We start from the raw sequence: 20,080 nt of genomic DNA, 5'->3' as shown, positions 1-20,080 counted from the left end.
GTTGGGTTTTGGGGATATCCCTAATGAATATGCATGGAGCAGATTTGCATGCCTGTCACCTCCATTATATGCAAATCTCTCTCATGCATATTCATTAGGGCTATCCCCAAAACGCGACTGGCCTAGTGGTCCTCCAGGACAGGGTTGGGAACCACTGGCTTAGATAACCTTGATAGGTGGCATATAAATACCTAATAAAACAAAATTAAATAAAATTCACAGAAGTCCTAGTGCTTACCTATCTACGGTTGACCCCATATTGGAGTGAGCTTTGTACCTTCTCTTCTTTTTAAGCTTGTGCAGGTATGACTGCCTCAGGCCCTGGTGTAATCGCACCATTCATAGAGAGAGAAAGCAGTCTTGCTGACAGCCAGTAATAATAAGTTTATTAGCAAAGCAACTTTCAAAACAAATAGGAATCTGAATGCCTAAGATATTCAGTCAAATCTTTCAGCAAAGGATGCCTCAGAGGCAAATTCAAAAGACACTCTATCAGCATTATGATTCCAGGAAAATATATAAAGATATTTTCTAAAATGATTTTATTTATTTAAAATGTTTTTAATCTGCCTTTATCCAAGGCGGCTCACAGTATTACATACATATTTCAGGATTTGCACAACATAAAAATCTCATGCATCAGCAAAAATCACAAGATTATACCATCTCAACCTATAAATTACAAAGCTTTAGTGTTCACTAATTCTATAAATGGGCATCCCGATTATAGGTGGCAGTAGGCGTCCTACCACCATCAGGCAGCCAATCGGAATGCACATTAAAAAAAAAAAAAAAAAAAAAGAGGCAGGATGCCTACACTGTAGGCGTTTGATGTGGGTCTAGGGCAGGGGTAGGCAGTTCTTGTCCTTGAGAGCCAGAGCCAGGTCAGGTTTTCAAGATATCCACATTAAATATGCATGAGATAGATTTGTGTCTCAAGGAGGCAGTGCATGCAAATCCATCTCATACATATTCATGGTGGAGATCCTGAAAACCTGACCTGGCTCCGGCTCTCGAGGACCAGAATTGCCTACCCCTGGTCTAGGGAGACAGCTAGGGACACTTAAGCTCGCCCAAGGCTGAATAATTTGCATAAGGTGCTCCCCGCCTCCCTTTTTGTTTGCTCAGTCATGTGATAGTCAGAAACCTCTCTTATTTTCTGAAGTAGCCCAAATAGAGAAAATCTGCTTTTAAACCCACTGTAAACAAAAGATTTCTTATCTCCTCACTTTCTTGTCAAAAACCCACTCCCAGAGGAGGTTTCATATACTTTAAACACACAACAATAACAGCTGTTCCTGTTAGCCTTTTTTTTTTACGGGGGGATATAACAAACCTCATAGCTCTGGAGTCTGTGTGAAAAACTTTGCATTGTTATATCATTCGCTCCAATCAAATAATGCTGACCTTGGAAAATTGCATTGTTATATCATTCGCTCCAATCAAATAATGCTGACCTTGGAAAAAAGACAATTTTTCTTTCTTCTCAAATAAATGAGTCTTCTAAATTATCTAATCCTGAAAACTAAATATAATTTGGAAAAGGAAATTTGTATATTAATTAAAAATAAATCCTGTGGAATTTTGGAGAAATTAGTAAGTACTTCATTTGGAGATTCTGAAAAAAATTTTTGGGTCCTTCTACATCTGTATTCTGTTCAGATGCAGAGCTGGTGGTGCTGAGCACACGCTCTAATGGCTTTTGCAGGAAAATAAAGTAGGCTACAAAGAAGCTGTCTTATCAAGCTATGCAATAGCTTTGAAGAGACACAATCTCAATTATTACCCTTACTGGAATAGGCAATATCCCTTGAATAGACCTTTGTTCAATTGATGTGTTGTAGAGTTATTTCTACCCTGAAGAATTATCTTAGCTTTTGATTCCAATGAAAGAAAGTAGGTCTGTTCTCTGCCTCGTTGCTGTGCCCTGAGGGATCCATAGTGAACAGTAAAGATCCAGCCACCCAAAAGAGAACAATATTAGGCTTCGGGTTGCAAAGCACTGAAGAGCAATCATTACTTAAAAACCATCCCATCCTCAGATCTGATGATGGCCTTTTTAAGAAGAATGTGTAAATAGATTTAGCCATTATTGCATATATCTTCCATTCTGCCAACATTGGATAAAGTAATATGGTTGCTAAGTCAGTCCAGTTTAAAGGCAATTAATACATAGAAATAAAAAAAAAAGGAAAGCAAATTAGGTGATACCTTTTTAAATGACTAGCTTAATACATTTTTAACAAGCTTTCCATTGGTAGAGCAACTCAAAGAATTCTTATAACGTGCTCTATTGCGCTAATGCATACCGATACCATTAATGTGCACTGCATTATAAATAGCTTGCATAAAATGGAAAGGGCAGTAAATATGCATATTAGCCTACAGTGACATTGTGGCACCTTTTGGTTAATCTAGCCCTGTGTTAAGTATTCTCTCTTTGAGGCCCTTTTACTAAATCACATTAATCACTAATGCATGCTTACTGTGGGGGGAAAGGCTTACTGCAAAACACGTTAAAGTGTTTTGTGATAGTTTGCCTTTCAGCATGTGTTAACTCGCACGTTAGCTATTTTTAAAACTATTTTTTGCTGGAGGCATGTCGTGAGCGTGGAAGTGTTAACCAGCTGGCGCATTTGATTTTGTGCACGCTAACTGGTTAATGAAAGTTTACATAAGAGTACTTTGTGTCTCTTAAATAGGAGAAAATTTACCAAGGCACTCAAATCTTCAATGTTTCTAACTTTCTGAGAAACTATCAACAGATAATAGGCAACTGTTTACAAGTGTATCGGGCGATGGTGCGCCCGCATCTGGAGTACTGCGTCCAATATTGGTCGCCGTACCTTAAGAAGGATATGGCGATACTTGAGAGGGTTCAGAAAAGAGCGATGCGATTGATAAAAGGTACGAAAAACCTTTCATATGCTGAAAGATTAGAGAAACTGGGGCTCTTTTCCCTGGAGAAGCGGAGACTTAGAGGGGACATGATAGAGACTTACAAGATCACGAAGGGCATAGAGAAAGTGGAGAGGGTCATCAAACTTTCGAAGACTATAAGAACGAGAGGGCATTCGGAAAAATTAAAAGGGGACAGATTCAAAACCAATGCTAGGAAGTTCTTCTTCACCCAGAGGGTGGTGGACACCTGGATTGTGTTTCCAGAGGGCGTGATAGGACAGAGTACGGTTTTGGGGTTCAAGAGGAAATTAGATGATTTCCTGAAGGAAAAGGGGATAGAAGGGTATAGATAGAGGATTACTATACAGGTCCTGGACCTGATAGGCTGCCGCGTGAGCGGACTGCTGGGCATGATGGACCTTTGGTCTGACCCAGCAGAGGCACTGCTTATGTTCTTATGTTTAGTGTCCGTTATGTGTCTCAATATTACTCACTAACAGTCCTCAGCGGCACCATCACGGACTCAATACTTTCATAGTCCTTGGCTTTATGTGTCATTTCTTCATTTGGTTTTCTATTATGGTTTTCTCAAGGCAATAATCCCTGGAATATAAAATATAGATAACATAGCTTTAGTATCCTCATAACCCATTACTAAGCACCATCGGAATCTCATCAAATTAAAGTTTGAACTAGAAAATTTAAAAATTGTGATTTAAATTTTAAAAGCTTAGTTTCCTGCTTATAGCGATTGTTTTAGACCACAGCCATCATCCAAAGATGGCGGCGGCGTGCTTTTTACCACTTAAGTAAAAAGCATGCCCCGTTCCCGTGCAGCTCTCTCTACTTTATCTGGACAGTTTATACTTATTTGCAATATTCAGCTTAATTCTGCTAATATTTGACTGTGTTTGGAAGAAAGTAACACAGTTAAAAATCAAGGTGAACAACTTAAACATTTGCAGATACTAACTGCAACTTTGGTGAAAGAGGAAATTGAATCTTGAAAATATGGTTAGGTTTTCGATCTCAATTTGATAAACTTTTCACCAAGTTATAGGGCTCCTTTTATGAAACCACGTTAGCGGTTTAACGCGTGTAATAGCGCACGCTAATTTACCAGCCACGCTAGTCACTACCGCCTCCTCTTGAGCTTTGTAAAAGGAGCCCATAGTCTCTACAAGGGATATGTTTCATCATTACTTAAGAGAAGTTCTTATGGTTCCACTGTACTGTATATGCATATCATTTACCTCTAGCTAAAAAGGAACCATTGCAATCTTGCCCAGGCTTAGCCCTAAATTATGAAGCCGAAGTTCTTAATGTTTCTGAAACATTAGAGCTACATTGATTGTTTCAAAAAGAGAGAGATTCCTATTCTGGAATGTCAAGTAAGAATGTTTCTTGACATGATTAAGGAGACCTCAAAAAGGAGAAAAAAAATTACTTTTTCTTAAACTGGCTATACTCCTGGTGGGAACTCTCTCTTAAAAAAAAACAAATTTGTGTAAATTTGTTATTAAATGGAAGTCAGTAAAATATATATTTTTTTAACCTCATCTTCTGTCTTTCTGAGTAACAATAAAATGGACTCTAGTTCTTCAGTTAGAGACGTAACCGTTGATATTTTTTTCTGGTGTAAACTACGCTGCTGGTCTGTTGTATTGCATAATATTATTGTCTCCATGTTATTTCCTACTACCATTAATTATTTCTATAGATGTACGCAGCACTGTACAGATTCGCAAAGAAGAGAAAAACAGGCCCTGCTCAAAAGAGCTTACAATCTAAACAGACAAGACAGACAAACAGTATGTCATGAATACTGTTAAGGGGAAGGGTTAATCAGCTGGCTGGGTTGGTTGGCAGAGGAGTAGGATTAAGGATTGAAGGCTATTTAGATATGTAATCATAGGATTTCCCCTAATTTTCTTTTTGTTCTCCAAACAAACCAGAGAAAATATTTCTTCATACAACATGTAATATAAACTCTGGAATTTGTTGCTGAAGAATGTGGTAAAATCAGCTAGCTTAGCGGGGTTTAAAAAAGGCTTGGATAATTTCTTCAAAGAGAAGTCCATAAGCTGTTATTAAGACGGCTTGGGAAAATCCACTGCTTATTCCTAGAATAAGTAGCATAAAATCTGTTGTACTACTTGGGATCTAACTAGGTACTTGGGGATCTGGGTTGGCCCTGTTGGAAACAGGATACTGGGCTTGATGGACCTTCGGTCTGTTCCAGTATGGCAATTCTTGTGTTCTTATGTGAGCCAAGTATAGGATAATCAAGCCATTATGACATCACTGACAAGGTTGTCTCTTAGCCGCTGGTGGAATGAGGCATTTTGACATTACAATCTCAGCTCTGGAATGTTGCTAATCTTTGGGTTTCTGCCAGGTTTCTTGGGACCTAGGTTGGCCACTGTTGGAAACAGGATACTGGGCTTGATGGACCTTTGGTCTGTCCCAGTATAGCAATTCTTATGTTCTTATCCTGCATTGTTGTGGATTGTATAAGAATTTAACACTTTTACTAAATGGCGCTAGAGATTTTTAGCGCAGGCCAGCAAAGTAAATGTTCCGATGCTAGTAGGAATTCTATGAGAATTGGAGCATTTACCTTGCTGGCCCATGCTAAAAACTTCTAGTACCGTTTAGTAAAAGGAGCCCTAAATTTTCCTTCTTTGTAATGGATGGTATTGCCTTTTTTTCCTTTGTTTTTTGTTAATTTCTATATTTCTTTTCAAGTGAATTGTCCTTGTAATAATATTTAAAATTTTCAATAAATACAAAAGTAAAGAAATAAAAGATAACATGTTTAATATTCCTAAAAGAAAAAACCCTGAATTTATTATTATAGGAGCTTTCCTAAAGGAGCCTTCTAAGGGGGGCAATTTCTCCAAGTGAGTTAGTTTTGCATATACCATGACAGGAATGAACCTCAGTCCTAAGCCAGGGTATGTGGAATATGATCTCAGTCTCTCAAATTTACTAACATTCACTGTAGTACTTGCATTGTGCCAAAGAGAGCTTCTTTCTGGAGTTCATAAGATGTACACTTCCCCCTCCATATTCGCGGTTTCAGCATTCGCGGTTTTTAGCTTGTTGGCTCCTCCCCCCAAATTACATCAGCTTGCATAGACAAATCGCTGATTCCAAGCGTTTACAGAGAAAATTGCTGATTTCCAGCACTTTGTTCACCATGTTTTGCCTCTCCTTCAGGAACAGGCCAGGTCTCCCACCATGTTATTTGCGCTTTCACCATATTCACGATGGATTTTAATAGTAAACAGCACATAACATATAAAAAAGTTATTCGTGGTTTTTCAGTATTTGCGGTTCTGTTAATCCCCTATCACAGCGAAAACGGAGGGAGAAGTGTACAGGCAACATATTCAGCTATGAGTATGCTTGGAAGTTCTTTTTGATCACTTCTACCTGTGTCCTCGTTTGCTCTGACACAATGCATGCACAGGGGTTGTTTTCAATGGGAGGGGTAAGATTTATCTTCAAGAACCACCAGTAGGCTAAATGATACATTTCAAGTTTTTCTTTCCCACAAATGAAAATGCCATACAATTGCTTGTTGTTTCCAAAGATGTTTTTTTCTGTATGGAGCTGTAGATAGGTTGCAATCATTTTCGGAAGAATAAACAATATATATCCATCCAAAAGATGATGGTTGACTTTAATTAAGGCTTTTATTCTTTTCCTTCTGTGCCTTTGGATTAGAGGTTAGATGACCATTACAGTTTTGGGTATTTGTTGGACCTCTGTCTCTAAATAAATAGAAAGACACCCCCACACTCCCCCAGTGCTCATGGACCCCCTCACATCCACAAAGATCAGAATACAAACGTACATACCTGTCTCCCGAACATCAGCACCTTCTATAGAAAAGCCTAGTACAGCTGCACACAGGTGTCTTAAGTAGCCTGGTGAGTGGGCTAGTGAATCATAGAGAGGAGTAGCAAGTCCCATAAGCCACTCTAACCACAACATTCATGGTGGAAAATGTGAGCCCACAAAAACCCCCACAAAACCCTACTCTACTGCCATATAGGGGCCACCTACAGCCATAAGGGCTATTGGAGTTGTAGACTGGTGAGTATAGTGGGGTGTTTTTTTTTGGGGGGGGGTTTCACCATAACCTATATAGGAGTTCTTATGAGATGTTTATCTGGCACCCTTCATGTGAAGTTCACAGCAGAGCCTTCTAAGGTGCCCCACTGCTCTGTTGCCATGTCTGGGTGGCTAATCCATTATCGGACTGGCCCCTCTCACGTCCAAATGGTCTTGCTCTGGGTGTTTGGGACATGGACAAAATTTTGGTTCAAAATGTGGTATAAAGATAGATGTCCTGGCACTCTGGGCATCCTTATCTGGAGATCCAGATTAGAGAATGACACGGTGACAAAATTCATCACCGTCCCCGTCCCCGCGGATAACCGCGGGAAATAATCCCATGTCATTTTCTAGTGTCTATTTCAACCTCGGTCCTTCTACACCAGCATTTTTCAAAGCAAAGCTTGCGGGTCAGTGGTTGTGCCCAATTATACTCTTAATTTCAGAGCCCAGCAGAGGAGAGGAAGCGTGGGAGCCCTGCTCCGCCCCCCTCCCCGACCAGCAAAAGACCCGATATCATCCCCTGCAGCAGCGGACTTCCATTTCCTCCAGAGCCCAGCAGAGGAGAGGAAGCGCGTTTTAAGAGCCCTGCTCCGCCCCTCCCCCGACCAGCGATTCACCCCCTGCAGCAGCAGACTTTGTTTTCAGAGCCCAGCAGAGGAGAGGCAGCGTGGGAGCCCTGCTCCGCCCCTCCCCCCGACCAGCAAGGGACCCGATTTCACCCCCTGCAGCGAGAACTCTTAATTTCAGAGCCCAGCAGAGGAGAGGAAGCGTGGGAGCCCTGCTCCGCCCCCCTCCCCGACCAGCAAAAGACCCGATATCATCCCCTGCAGCAGCGGACTTCCATTTCCTCCAGAGCCCAGCAGAGGAGAGGAAGCGCGTTTTAAGAGCCCTGCTCCGCCCCTCCCCCGACCAGCGATTCACCCCCTGCAGCAGCAGACTTTGTTTTCAGAGCCCAGCAGAGGAGAGGCAGCATGGGAGCCCTGCTCCGCCCCTCCCCCCGACCAGCAAGGGACCCGATTTCACCCCCTGCAGCGAGAACTCTTAATTTCAGAGCCCAGCAGAGGAGAGGAAGCGTGGGAGCCCTGCTCCGCCCCCCCTCCCCGACCAGCAAAAGACCCGATATCATCCCCTGCAGCAGCGGACTTCCATTTCCTCCAGAGCCCAGCAGAGGAGAGGAAGCGCGTTTTAAGAGCCCTGCTCCGCCGCTCCCCCGACCAGCGATTCACCCCCTGCAGCAGCAGACTTTGTTTTCAGAGCCCAGCAGAGGAGAGGCAGCGTGGGAGCCCTGCTCCGCCCCTCCCCCCGACCAGCAAGGGACCCGATTTCACCCCCTGCAGCGAGAACTCTTAATTTCAGAGCCCAGCAGAGGAGAGGAAGCGTGGGAGCCCTGCTCTGCCCCCCTCCCCGACCAGCAAAAGACCCGATATCATCCCCTGCAGCAGCGGACTTCCATTTCCTCCAGAGCCCAGCAGAGGAGAGGAAGCGCGTTTTAAGAGCCCTGCTCCGCCCCTCCCCCGACCAGCGGTTCACCCCCTGCAGCAGCAGACTTTGTTTTCAGAGCCCAGCAGAGGAGAGGCAGCGTGGGAGCCCTGCTCCGCCCCTCCCCCCGACCAGCAAGGGACCCGATTTCACCCCTGCAGCGAGAACTCTTAATTTCAGAGCCCAGCAGAGGAGAGGAAGCGTGGGAGCCCTGCTCCGCCCCCCTCCCCGACCAGCAAAAGACCCGATATCATCCCCTGCAGCAGCGGACTTCCATTTCCTCCAGAGCCCAGCAGAGGAGAGGAAGCGCGTTTTAAGAGCCCTGCTCCGCCCCTCCCCCGACCAGCGATTCACCCCCTGCAGCAGCAGACTTTGTTTTCAGAGCCCAGCAGAGGAGAGGCAGCGTGGGAGCCCTGCTCCGCCCCTCCCCCCGACCAGCAAGGGACCCGATTTCACCCCCTGCAGCGAGAACTCTTAATTTCAGAGCCCAGCAGAGGAGAGGAAGCGTGGGAGCCCTGCTCCGCCCCCCTGCCCGACCAGCAAAAGACCCGATATCATCCCCTGCAGCAGCGGACTTCCATTTCCTCCAGAGCCCAGCAGAGGAGAGGAAGCGCGTTTTAAGAGCCCTGCTCCGCCCCTTCCCCGACCAGCGATTCACCCCCTGCAGCAGCAGACTTTGTTTTCAGAGCCCAGCAGAGGAGAGGCAGCGTGGGAGCCCTGCTCCGCCCCTCCCCCCGACCAGCAAGGGACCCGATTTCACCCCCTGCATCGAGAACTCTTAATTTCAGAGCCCAGCAGAGGAGAGGAAGCGTGGGAGCCCTGCTCCGCCCCCCTCCCCGACCAGCAAAAGACCTGATATCATCCCCTGCAGCAGCGGACTTTCATTTCCTCCAGAGCCCAGCAGAGGAGAGGCAGCGTGGGAGCCCTGCTCCACCCCTCCCCCCGACCAGCGAGGGACCAGATTTCACCCCCTGCAGCAGCAAACTTTTGTTTTTCAGAGCCCAGCAGAGGAGAGGCAGCGTGGGAGCCCTGCTCCGTACCTCTCCCCCGACCAGTGAGGGACCCAATTCCACCCCCTGCAGCGCGGTCATTAGTTTTTAGAGTCCAGCCCACGCCGCCCCTCTCCCCAATCTGCGAGGGACCAGATTCATCAAATGCCACCACAAGTTGTGTCTAAACACATAGGCGATTACCTTCACCAGAGAGGAGAGCGATCAGAAACTCTCACCTTCTTCAAAAAATCCCTCTCATAAACTCTAACACCATTGCCTCAACTCTAACCAAAGAGTTACTAGATCCAAAGAATCATCCACCACACAAACAAAATGGAAAATCACGCATACAAAATCACACTTGCCCTCCTAATACTCTCTCTACTCACTTCAAACTGGCAAACCACAGGATATCACACATCACCCATCCCAATTCTGACATCAACCTTCAGACAACCACATCCACCCAGAAAAATCCACACCACCAGAACCCTAACATCCTGCCCACTGACCAGCCTAGACCACATTCCCACGGTCTGGGGAAAACGACCTCCACCAAAACATAATACTACCTCGCAAAAACAACAAGCACAAGCACCAGCAAATAACATCCTCTACCTCAATCGCAACCTTAACTCCAACACAAAATACACCTCGCTAACCTGTGCCTACATGAATTTAAGGTCAATAAACCCAAAAGCAAATCTAATCAAAGACTGGATAATCAAAGAACAACTAAACTGTCTCTTCCTAGCCGAAACCTGGCTAACATCCAACATGGACCCATGCATAACCGAATTCTGCCCCACAGGTTACAAAGTAGAAATGGTATGTCGAGAAAACAAACGAGGGGGTGGCCTAGCGATTCTAGTAAAAAACAATCTCAACCTAAAAGTGCTACACAAACAATCAACCCCTCACTTAGACCTTCTTGCATGCCAACTATCTGACAACACACTCACAGGCACCTTGAACTGTCTGCTATGCTACATCACTCCAGGAAAATGGAACACCTCAAAACACGATCTTGAAGAATTCTTATTCCAGAACTCTCTATCCTCCTCATACAACTTGCTCCTAGGAGACATTAATCTCCACCTCGAAGACCACACATCCAAACAAGCAAACGAAATACTCTCATACCTTGACGCCCTATCCTTCCAGGTCCTCAATCCGGAACCCACGCACAATAAAGGCCACCAACTTGACATAGCAGCATTCACACCTCATAACCTACACTCCCCAAATATTCACATCACCAATGGTACATGGCATCCCTCTCTATGGTCAGACCACCATAAATACACCTTCACTATCAACTGGCCTCAAAATAACACAAAATCTATGCCCCCCAAAACAACCTTCAAATCTAGAAAGAAAATTGAACCAGCCACATTCTGGGACAAAGTGGACCCAGCACTTGACCCCACAGACCCTTCAGACTTCGCAAAACACTGGCGCTCCCTAAGCGAAACAACCTTGAATGAGCTCGCCCCAGAAAAAACCAAACACAGAACCTGCAGACCATCAGACAAGTGGTTCGACTCAGAACTCCACCTACTAAAAAGGCATTGCAGACAACTTGAAAGATCTTGGAGAAAAAAAGAGAAATGACCAAACCAAATCCGCTTGGAGAACCCAAATCAAACTATATAACAACAAACTTAAGGAAAAGCGCAAAACATACTACACTAAACTAATTGGCACAAACAACCCCGACACAAAAACACTCTTCAACTTAGTAAAAAAACTTACAGACACAAACCCATACCTTGCCACTCAAGGCAACAAAACTCCAACAGCTTCCCAACTAGCTGACCATTTCAAACTCAAGATCATCAAAATCAGAATTACCTTCAACAACTCAACTACCATACTCAACGAGTTAATAACTACCCCCACAACAGAAGAAGCCATAACAGCAGACAGAACATGGACCACCTTCCCAACTCTACAATGGCCTGAACTGAACCGACTATATAAAAAATACAGCCACACCTCATGCGACTTGAACAACTGCCCATCGTATCTACTCACAAATGCCTCCCCTAAATTCAAAACCAGCCTCATGCAGTGGATACAAAGCACTCTCATAGAAGGCCAATTCCCACAAGATCTAGGAGAGATCATAATCACACCCATACTGAAAGACCAAAAAGGTCCTGTAGACACACCTACCAACTACAGACCGATCGCTTCGATCCCACTCTATGTCAAGCTGATTGAAGGACTTGTGGCTCAATACCTCTCTAACTACCTAGCTGACCACAATATTCTTCACTCATCCCAATCAGGATTTAGATCTTACCACAGCACGGAAACTCTACTAGCAACACTACTGGACATAGCCCGACAACACCTCAGTAAAGGTCATAGGATCCTAATTATCCAACTAGATCTTTCCGCAGCCTTTGATCTAGTTGATCATACCATACTACTCCAGATACTTGATGCAATAGGGATCTCAGGGGTGGTGTACAACTGGTTCCAAGGATACCTTAAAACAAGAACTTACAGAGTTAAGATAAACGATACGAAATCCAACACATGGTCTAATCCATGTGGAGTCCCTCAGGGTTCTCCCCTTTCACCCATTCTATTCAACCTCTACATCTCTTCCCTTGGTACCACTCTAGACAACCTAAATGTAACATCCTTCAGTTACGCAGACGACATAACTATCCTCCTCCCCTTCGAAACCCAAGACAACTCCGCAACTGGACACTTGGAAACAATACTGGACGAAGTAGAAAAATGGATGACAAACCACAAATTAAAACTAAACTCGGACAAAACCAAATTCTTAATGCTTGAAACGGACAAAATCCCATCCATAACAGACCTGGAAATCAAAACTACCAAATACCCAATCCAGACCTCCCTCAAAATCCTGGGAGTGCTGATAGATAGATGCTGCACCATGCAGACTCAAATCAACAAAACTACCCAAAAAGCATTCTTCACAATGCGCAACTTACGAAAAATAAGAAAATTCTTCGACAAAGAACACTACAGGATCATTGTTCAATCCCTGGTACTAGGACTTGTGGACTACTGCAATATCCTATATCTACCATGTCCTACAAAAATGATCAAAAAACTACAGACCATTCAGAACACGGCTCTCAGACTAATCTATTCCCTCGGAAAATATGACCACATAACTAACGCCTACCTAGACTCACATTGGCTACCGATTAGAGCCAGAATCCAATTCAAACTATACTGTCTAATCTTCAAAGTACTCAACGGTACAGCACCTGCCTATCTAATCGATCGCCTACACCGTAACCTTCCACCCAGAATAAGAAGAACATTGACACCATTCTCATACCCACCACTCAACGGCACTCATCGTAAAAAGCTCTACGATAACCTCATAGCAACGCATGCAGCAAAACTCGAACCCTCCATAACCAGATTGTTAACCTCAACATCTGACTTCAAAGCATTCCGCAAAGAAATCAAAACGCTACTTTTCAAAAAGCATATTCAAAACACCTAATCTCCTCTTCCACATACACCGACCAGGTTACCCACCCCCTGACACCATATCCTCAACCGACAAAAAAAAAAAATAAAAAAATAATAAAAACCTAATTCATCCTACCGATCCATATTACCTACCAACGCCTGGAAAAATATTTGATATGTAATGTAATATAACTGCTTTCATCCAATGTTACCAAGTCTATACTCATTCTGTAACTATGTCTTACCCTAAATGTCATGTACCCTCCTGGAAATGTCCAGCTTCTTCTTATGTAATCCGCTTTGAACCGCAAGGTACAAGCGGAATAGAAATCACTAATGTAATGTAATGTAATGTAATGATTCTTCCCTCTCTCCTTAAAGAATGACATGAAGATGGTTTCCCGCGGTTATCCGCGGGGACGGGAACGGTGATGAATTTTGTCACTGTGTCATTCTCTAATCCAGATTTAAAAATAAAAATTATTTCTAAACATAATAAGGTGGTTTGCCTTTCAAAAATAGGCATTTTCTTACTGCCAACTTTGGATGTCTAGCGCCATACGTCCAAATCAGACTTAGACATATGTTTTGAAAATGCCATGTGTTTATTCTACTACGGATGGTGTACAGTTTATGTTAAGAAATAGTCCCATATTTTCTAAATCATCCATGTAAGTTTAAGTAAACCTTGAGGTTCATTTATTTATTTATTCAATTTTCTACACCATTCTAGGGGAGCTCAGAACGGTTTACATTAATTTATCCAGGTATTCAAGCATTTTCCCTGTCTGTCCCAGTGGGCTCACAATCTATCTAATATACCTGTGGCAATGGAGAACCAAGTGACCTGCCCAGGGTCACAAGGAACAGCGCAGACTCGAACCCACAACTCCAGCTTGCCGAGGCTGCAATTTCAACCCCTGCGCCACACTCTCAGACATAGCATGGTAGGAGATAGCACGGCAAACATTGTCTGACAGGGATGGCAAAACAAAGTTAACAGAGCATGGTAAACATAGTGTGACAAAACATGATATGGTGAGCATAATACGGCAAAACATAGCACAGCAAACATGGTATTACAAAGCATAGGTAACATAGTATGACATGACGTGGCAAAATTGGTAAGGCAAGCATGCGTGACAAAACCTAGCATAGAAGGTTCAGAACTGCGATTTCTAGCCTGGACTAATTTACTGGTTTCACCTCCAAGCACTACACAGTTTGAAAGCCAGCATCCCATTAGACCCACTTCCTTAAAAGTCCAGAGACTCACAGAGCAGAATTAAGAGCATTATCTTCTGCCAATCTCGCTGCACGTACCTTACCCCTCTCCTCAAATCACTTCACTGGCTTCCTATCCATCTTTGCAGTCCAAGCTCCTATTTTTAATCAACAAATGTATTTGTTCTGCAGCTCCTCAGTATCTCTCTTGTCTTTCCTTATACACCTCCCCAGGAATTTCGTTCCTCAGACAAATTGCTTTTATCTGTACTCTTCTCCTCCACTTCCAATTCCATACTTCATGCCTTTCATCCCACTGCCCCATATGCCTGAAACAAACTACATGAATCCGTCCGCCACACCCTTTCCCTTGTTTAAAAGTAGGCTGAAAACCTACCTTTTTGAGAGAGCCTTCAACTCATAACCTTACTCCCTTCTGCCCTTTGCTCACCACCCTAGCTAGCAGTTTAACCATCCCATCTAACTGTAACCCTTACCTTGGCATCCTGTTTGTCTGTCTTGATTGTTTAGATTGTAAGCTCATTCGAGCAGGGTCTCCTTTGTGACTCTGTACAGTGCTGCATACGTCTGATAGTGCTCTAGAAATAATAGTAGTAGTAGTAGTAGTAGTAGATTTGCCACCAGGCCATTCCAGTGACTTTAAGGGGGCTAGTAATGGAATGTTGTCACTCATACTGAATAGTGCTTGGGAAGGAAAGATGGTTAAATGGAACTGTGGCACATTTTCAGAGTCGGTATACCTTACTACATCAGTGGAAAGGGACCCTTCTAGAGCCTGACCAAACCCATGATCGTTGGTTTCTGACAAAACCAAAGCTGCGACGAAAATTGGCTGCTCAGTTTTGGTAGAAGCCAAAACTGAAACAAAATTGCCCTCCCCACTCCATCGCCCAACCATAAAACCCCTCTCCTGCAATCATTCTCTCACATCTCTTTCCTGCCCAATCACATGTAGGAACCATAGACCCTTCCTGTGACTACCTTAGTGAAGCCCTGAAGGTCTGTTGGCCTCTTCAGGAGCAGAAATGTATCCACTTGTTCCTGCCCCATGCTGCTGCTTCCTCGAAGTAGCCCTGGTGGGCTTGTGGCTTCTTCAGGGGCAGGAATTGACCCCACTTGTTTCTGCTCCAACGTAAATGGTTACCATGCCTACCACAGGCGATCCCAGAAGCCATTTTCTGATTGGAACTAGCATGGGCAGAGAACTTTTTCCTTTCTGTTTTATTTCTACTTGCAAAATGGCTGCCGCCGCAGGAGATCCAAGCAGCCATTTTTGCAATTGGAATCAGCCTCACGAGATTGCCATGGGAGGTCCTGGCAGCCATTTGATTTTGGAGCAGTGCATGGGTAGGAACAAGTGGGGTAATTTTTGCCCCCGAAGAGGCCACTAGACCAGTGTTTCTCAGCTCCTGGTTCTGGAGTATCCCCTTGCCAGTCAGGTATTCAAGATATCTACAATGAATATGCATGAAAGAAATTTGCATATAAGGGAGGCAGTGTATGCATTTCAAATTTATGCATACTCATTGTAGATATCCTGAAAACCTGGCTGGCCAGGCAGTACTCCAAGACCAAAATGAGAAACACTGCAACAGACCACTTCAAGGGAGCAGTGGCATGGACAGGAACACTTAAATGGAACCTCTTGGTCATCATACATAAAATAACATTTGTAAAATTAATTTCATATGTATATGAACTTCATTCTGGTGATTCAGAAGCCTTTTTTTTCTTATAGTAAGGTGTGCACATGTATTCAGTTCTCAATTTATTCTCTTCATCTAATATGAAGCAAGTTAAATTGAGCAATCCAGAGGTAGGACTAAGGCGGTGGACTGGATTAGAAAATGGCTGAAGGATAGATGGCAGAGCATAGAGTTTTTATTCTAAAGGAAGAACGGTGGTAAGTGCAGTGTCTCAGGGTTCAGTTCTTTTCAATATATTTGTGAGCGATATTGAGGAGAAATGAGGCATCTAACCCTGGGATCTTCCATAGAGTGGAAATGCCTGAGGGAGCAGATAGAATGAGTAGCACTCTAATGAAACTAAAGGAGTTATTGATTGCTTGGTAGATAAGCGTCAGAGCTAAAGAACATAGAAGTATATATTTGGACTGCAGAAGAAGAAGTAATGATACTGAAGGCTATAAAGTAGGAAGGAGACCTCAGGGTGATTGTATCCAGTGTCCAGTAGTGTTTTATCATCTTCTCTTAGAAATAGCAAATATGATCAATTGTTAGAAAATTAGACAGCTGAACTTGGTAAACTTCTGATCTCTCAGCCTAACCAGTTGCCTAAGTAAGTAATTTATGTAACTTTGTAAGATGCAGAGAAGATTTAAGCATGCTCTCATGATCATTCCCTGAACTGCTTTAGACCCTGTTTTAACCATAGGCATTTCATAATCCCCGATTTTCATGGGGTTTTTCTCATTCTATGTCTACGGGGCCCATAATATTCTCTTTTTCCATCCCACAGCCTGTGATAGTCATCATTGGGGACCTCACTGCAGTAGCCGCTGCCAGTGCAAAAATGGAGCCTTATGTAATCCCATCACAGGAGCCTGCCACTGTGCCGCTGGGTTCAAGGGCTGGCGCTGTGAAGAGCGCTGCAACCAAGGAACATATGGAAATGATTGCCATCAAAAATGTCAGTGCCAAAATGGTGCTACCTGTGATCATGTGACTGGTGAATGCACATGTCCTCCTGGCTACACTGGAGCTTTGTAAGTACAAGTATTAAGGTGAATTTAGATATAGGTGCTGGTTGGCACAGATGGGCATAGTTTGGTATTCCTTTGTATTATCCATATAAGCTCTGAGGACAATTTTATAAGATGTGCCCTTTATATGCACCAATTTATAGAACAGATGCACTTGTGCACATAAATAACGTCATTAATTGGTATTAATGTGTGTAAGGGCTGGATGCTATTCTATAAAGTACATGCCAAAATCACTTAACACTTAAGGGTGAAGGGGTGCAAATATGAGCACAGTATGGGCAGGTCATGGGTGTGTCTTTGAGATAACTTATTCCAGTGGTTCCCAACCCTGTCCTGAAGGACCACCAGCCAGTCAGGTTTTTAGGATAGCCCTAATGAATATGCATGAGAGAGATCTGCATATAATGGAGGAGACAGGCATGCAAATCTGCTCCAAGCATATTCATTAGGGCTGTCCTGAAAACCTGACTGGCGGTCCTCCAGGACAGGGTTGGGAACCACTGACTTATAAAATACTATAAGTTACGCACATTTCAGAGCACAATTAGGTGCCAATACTATTGTCATTAACTTGGTGTAACTGTTGATTCCTACCCTTTAGGAGTACCAATGCCACCTTAAACTAGTATTCTGTAAGGGCATCCTGGTAACAAGATGCTATTCTAGATTTCACTCTCGGGACATGGCATTAGGGTACCTAAATCTTGGCATCAGTTTATAGAATTGCTATATTTAAAATGACTTTATCTGCAGATCTATTTAATTGCTGATCTAAATTAGTATATATTATGGGGAATATATAACTGTTACTGTGACTGTTATTAAATGATCTATATAGTACTTGAACCAACCTGAACTTTGCTCTGCAAACTGTTCTTAGAATTGCAAAACTCATGTGAGGGCATAGGTATGTATCTTGACATTGTCAAGTTCAAAATATCAATAAAGAAATTAAAAAAAAAAAAAAAAAAAAAATCACCATGATGGTTAGAAATTGCTCTCTGATTCCTGGGGTTTTCTTGCCCTGTATGGATGGCTGCCTGGCTGTGCAGTGGCTGAGAAAAATCACTAGTAGGAGGGGAGATGGATTTAGGGTGAGGGTGGAGTGGAATTTTGGAGGCGATTGGCTGACCTTCTTAGTTGTAAGAGTGTAGCTGGCTACATGTGGGGGGGGGGGGGAGGTTTGGGAATGGATGACTGGCTATCTGGGTTGTGAGAGCTAGTTGGAGAATAGCTGGTTAGGGAAGGAACGAGGTGACTGGATATGGAAGAAATAATGATGGTGAAAGAAGTAAAAGAGAGATATTGGGTGATGACAGGATTGTGGAGTGAAAGCGATATAAGAGAAAGGTGTTAATTGCCAATTATTGGCACCAGTTAAGCTTTTCAATTTAAGTTAGGTGCCTAGATCAGCTAGGTGCGCCAATCTAGTTGTCTAACTGTAGGAATCTTTTATAGCATCAAGGTTTTAGATTATAAAATACCATAATTTATGCGGGCACATGATGGCACTTGCTTTTCTTTATAAAATAGTGTCTAAGTAGATACCTTCGCACCCTTTTGTCCTAGGCTCCATCCCCCAGATTCTATAAAGCGTGCTCAAATTTGGGTGCAATCCCAAGATGCACGCTCAACCTAGTTGAATAGTGACTGAATTAAAACCAATAATTGGATGCTAACAATCAATTATTGGTACCAATTAAAGATTGAGTGTGCATCTGGTTGCACCCTATTCTATAAGCCTGGATGCCCAAATCCCATAGCATTCAACCCCCAAAATGGGTGTGGCCACAGGAGTAGCAAGGGAGGGAGGTGCCAGGCATTACCATACCGTGCACTCTTCCCCTCTGCTCAAGCACTCCTCTGTGTACCTCTTGAAATGTTCACCAGTGTGAGCAGCATCTTCCACTTGCCCGTGCCAGCCTCGGCTCCCTTCTGATGTCACATCCTGGTCCCGCGACCAGGAAGTGATGTCAGAAGGAAGCCGAGGCCAATGCAATCATGATGTGGAAGATGCTGCTTGAACCTGTGAACATTTCAAGAGATATAGGGGGGTGGAGAGGAGGAGACGTGCCAGCGTCCCTGCCAAGATGGCGCCCAGGGTGGTCTGCCCCCACTTATTACACCACTGGGTTAGGGGCATTCATAAAAGATGTGCACAGTGTTATGGAATTCTGGGGATCCATGCCCAACTTGTGCACCAGAATTTATATCAGGTTTTAGCTGGTATATGTCCACAGGCCCAAAGTTGGATGTAGGAATCCCTTCTAGGTATTATTCTAGAAAGGGGTGCTAAGCCTGGAGCACCCTTTCCAGAACAGAACTGAGTGCTGATTTTTCCCAGTGCCTCTTTTTCAGTGCCATATACTGAGTCTGGCCCCAAGATCTACAATTACCCTCAAGCCCTGCTATTTCAGAATTATGCAAATAACCAAACTTGTATTCAATGCAATCTAGCTTTGCTACGATTCTCAATGCTAAGCTCATAGAGATGGGTATACAAAACATTTATTTCCATGGACAATACAAGGTAAAACCCCTTTACTACATCTGGCCCATAATGTAGAATCATTTGGATTTCATTATATTGGAATTTGCAGATATTTATAAACGAGTAAGGTTTATTTAAATCTTTTTCAAAAGGGAGATTTAAATCTATTGCTTGGTGTGCAGGTCAATGCTAAGTGATGAAGAAGCACTTGTTTGACTCACATATAGGCAACTTAGGAACACCCTAAATGTTATGTTATATTATTTGTGGTCTTATAGTCCACCAAATCCTCCAAAATTGCTTACCTAGGGCTTGGGCTCCCTCTTGCCACGATCGTTGTCGGGGAGGGGGGTTGTGGCTCGATGGGGCAAGAGGGCTTGGGTTACCTCTTGCCCTGATGTTGTCGGGGGGGGGGGGGGGGAGGGGAGGTGGATCCTGAAACCGGTGGTGTTTTTGGCAGACACTGGTTACAGAGTCAAGCTTTTAGGCGAAGGACTGGCTCCTCCTTTGCCTAAAAGCTCTTGTTTTGGGTGTTTGGGAGTTAGGCTTTTTTTAGGTTGATTAGATGTTGTTAGTGTAGACAGTTAGGTCGGAGCATTTAAACAGCTGAACGTAGAGGCAGGCCATTATAAAAAAAATCTTCCT

The 20,080-nt window shown here is 43.6% G+C and overlaps 1 protein-coding gene across 3 annotated transcripts in view; it reads left to right on the top strand.

The window, feature by feature from the left end:
* Positions 1-20,080, top strand: part of MEGF10 (multiple EGF like domains 10) — a 252,373-nt gene that overhangs the window by 112,549 nt on the left and 119,744 nt on the right. For all 3 annotated transcript variants that reach the window (XM_033928980.1, XM_033928978.1, XM_033928979.1), the window contains exon 6: positions 16,698-16,944. In XM_033928980.1, coding sequence (XP_033784871.1) covers positions 16,698-16,944 — 247 coding nt within the window. The remainder of the gene's footprint in view (positions 1-16,697; positions 16,945-20,080) is intronic.

This window comes from Geotrypetes seraphini, chromosome 1 (genome assembly GCF_902459505.1).
Source record: "Geotrypetes seraphini chromosome 1, aGeoSer1.1, whole genome shotgun sequence".
Lineage (NCBI taxonomy): Eukaryota > Metazoa > Chordata > Amphibia > Gymnophiona > Dermophiidae > Geotrypetes > Geotrypetes seraphini.
Note: the sequence above shows the minus strand (reverse complement) of the source record. Positions and strands in the feature narration are given on the sequence as shown.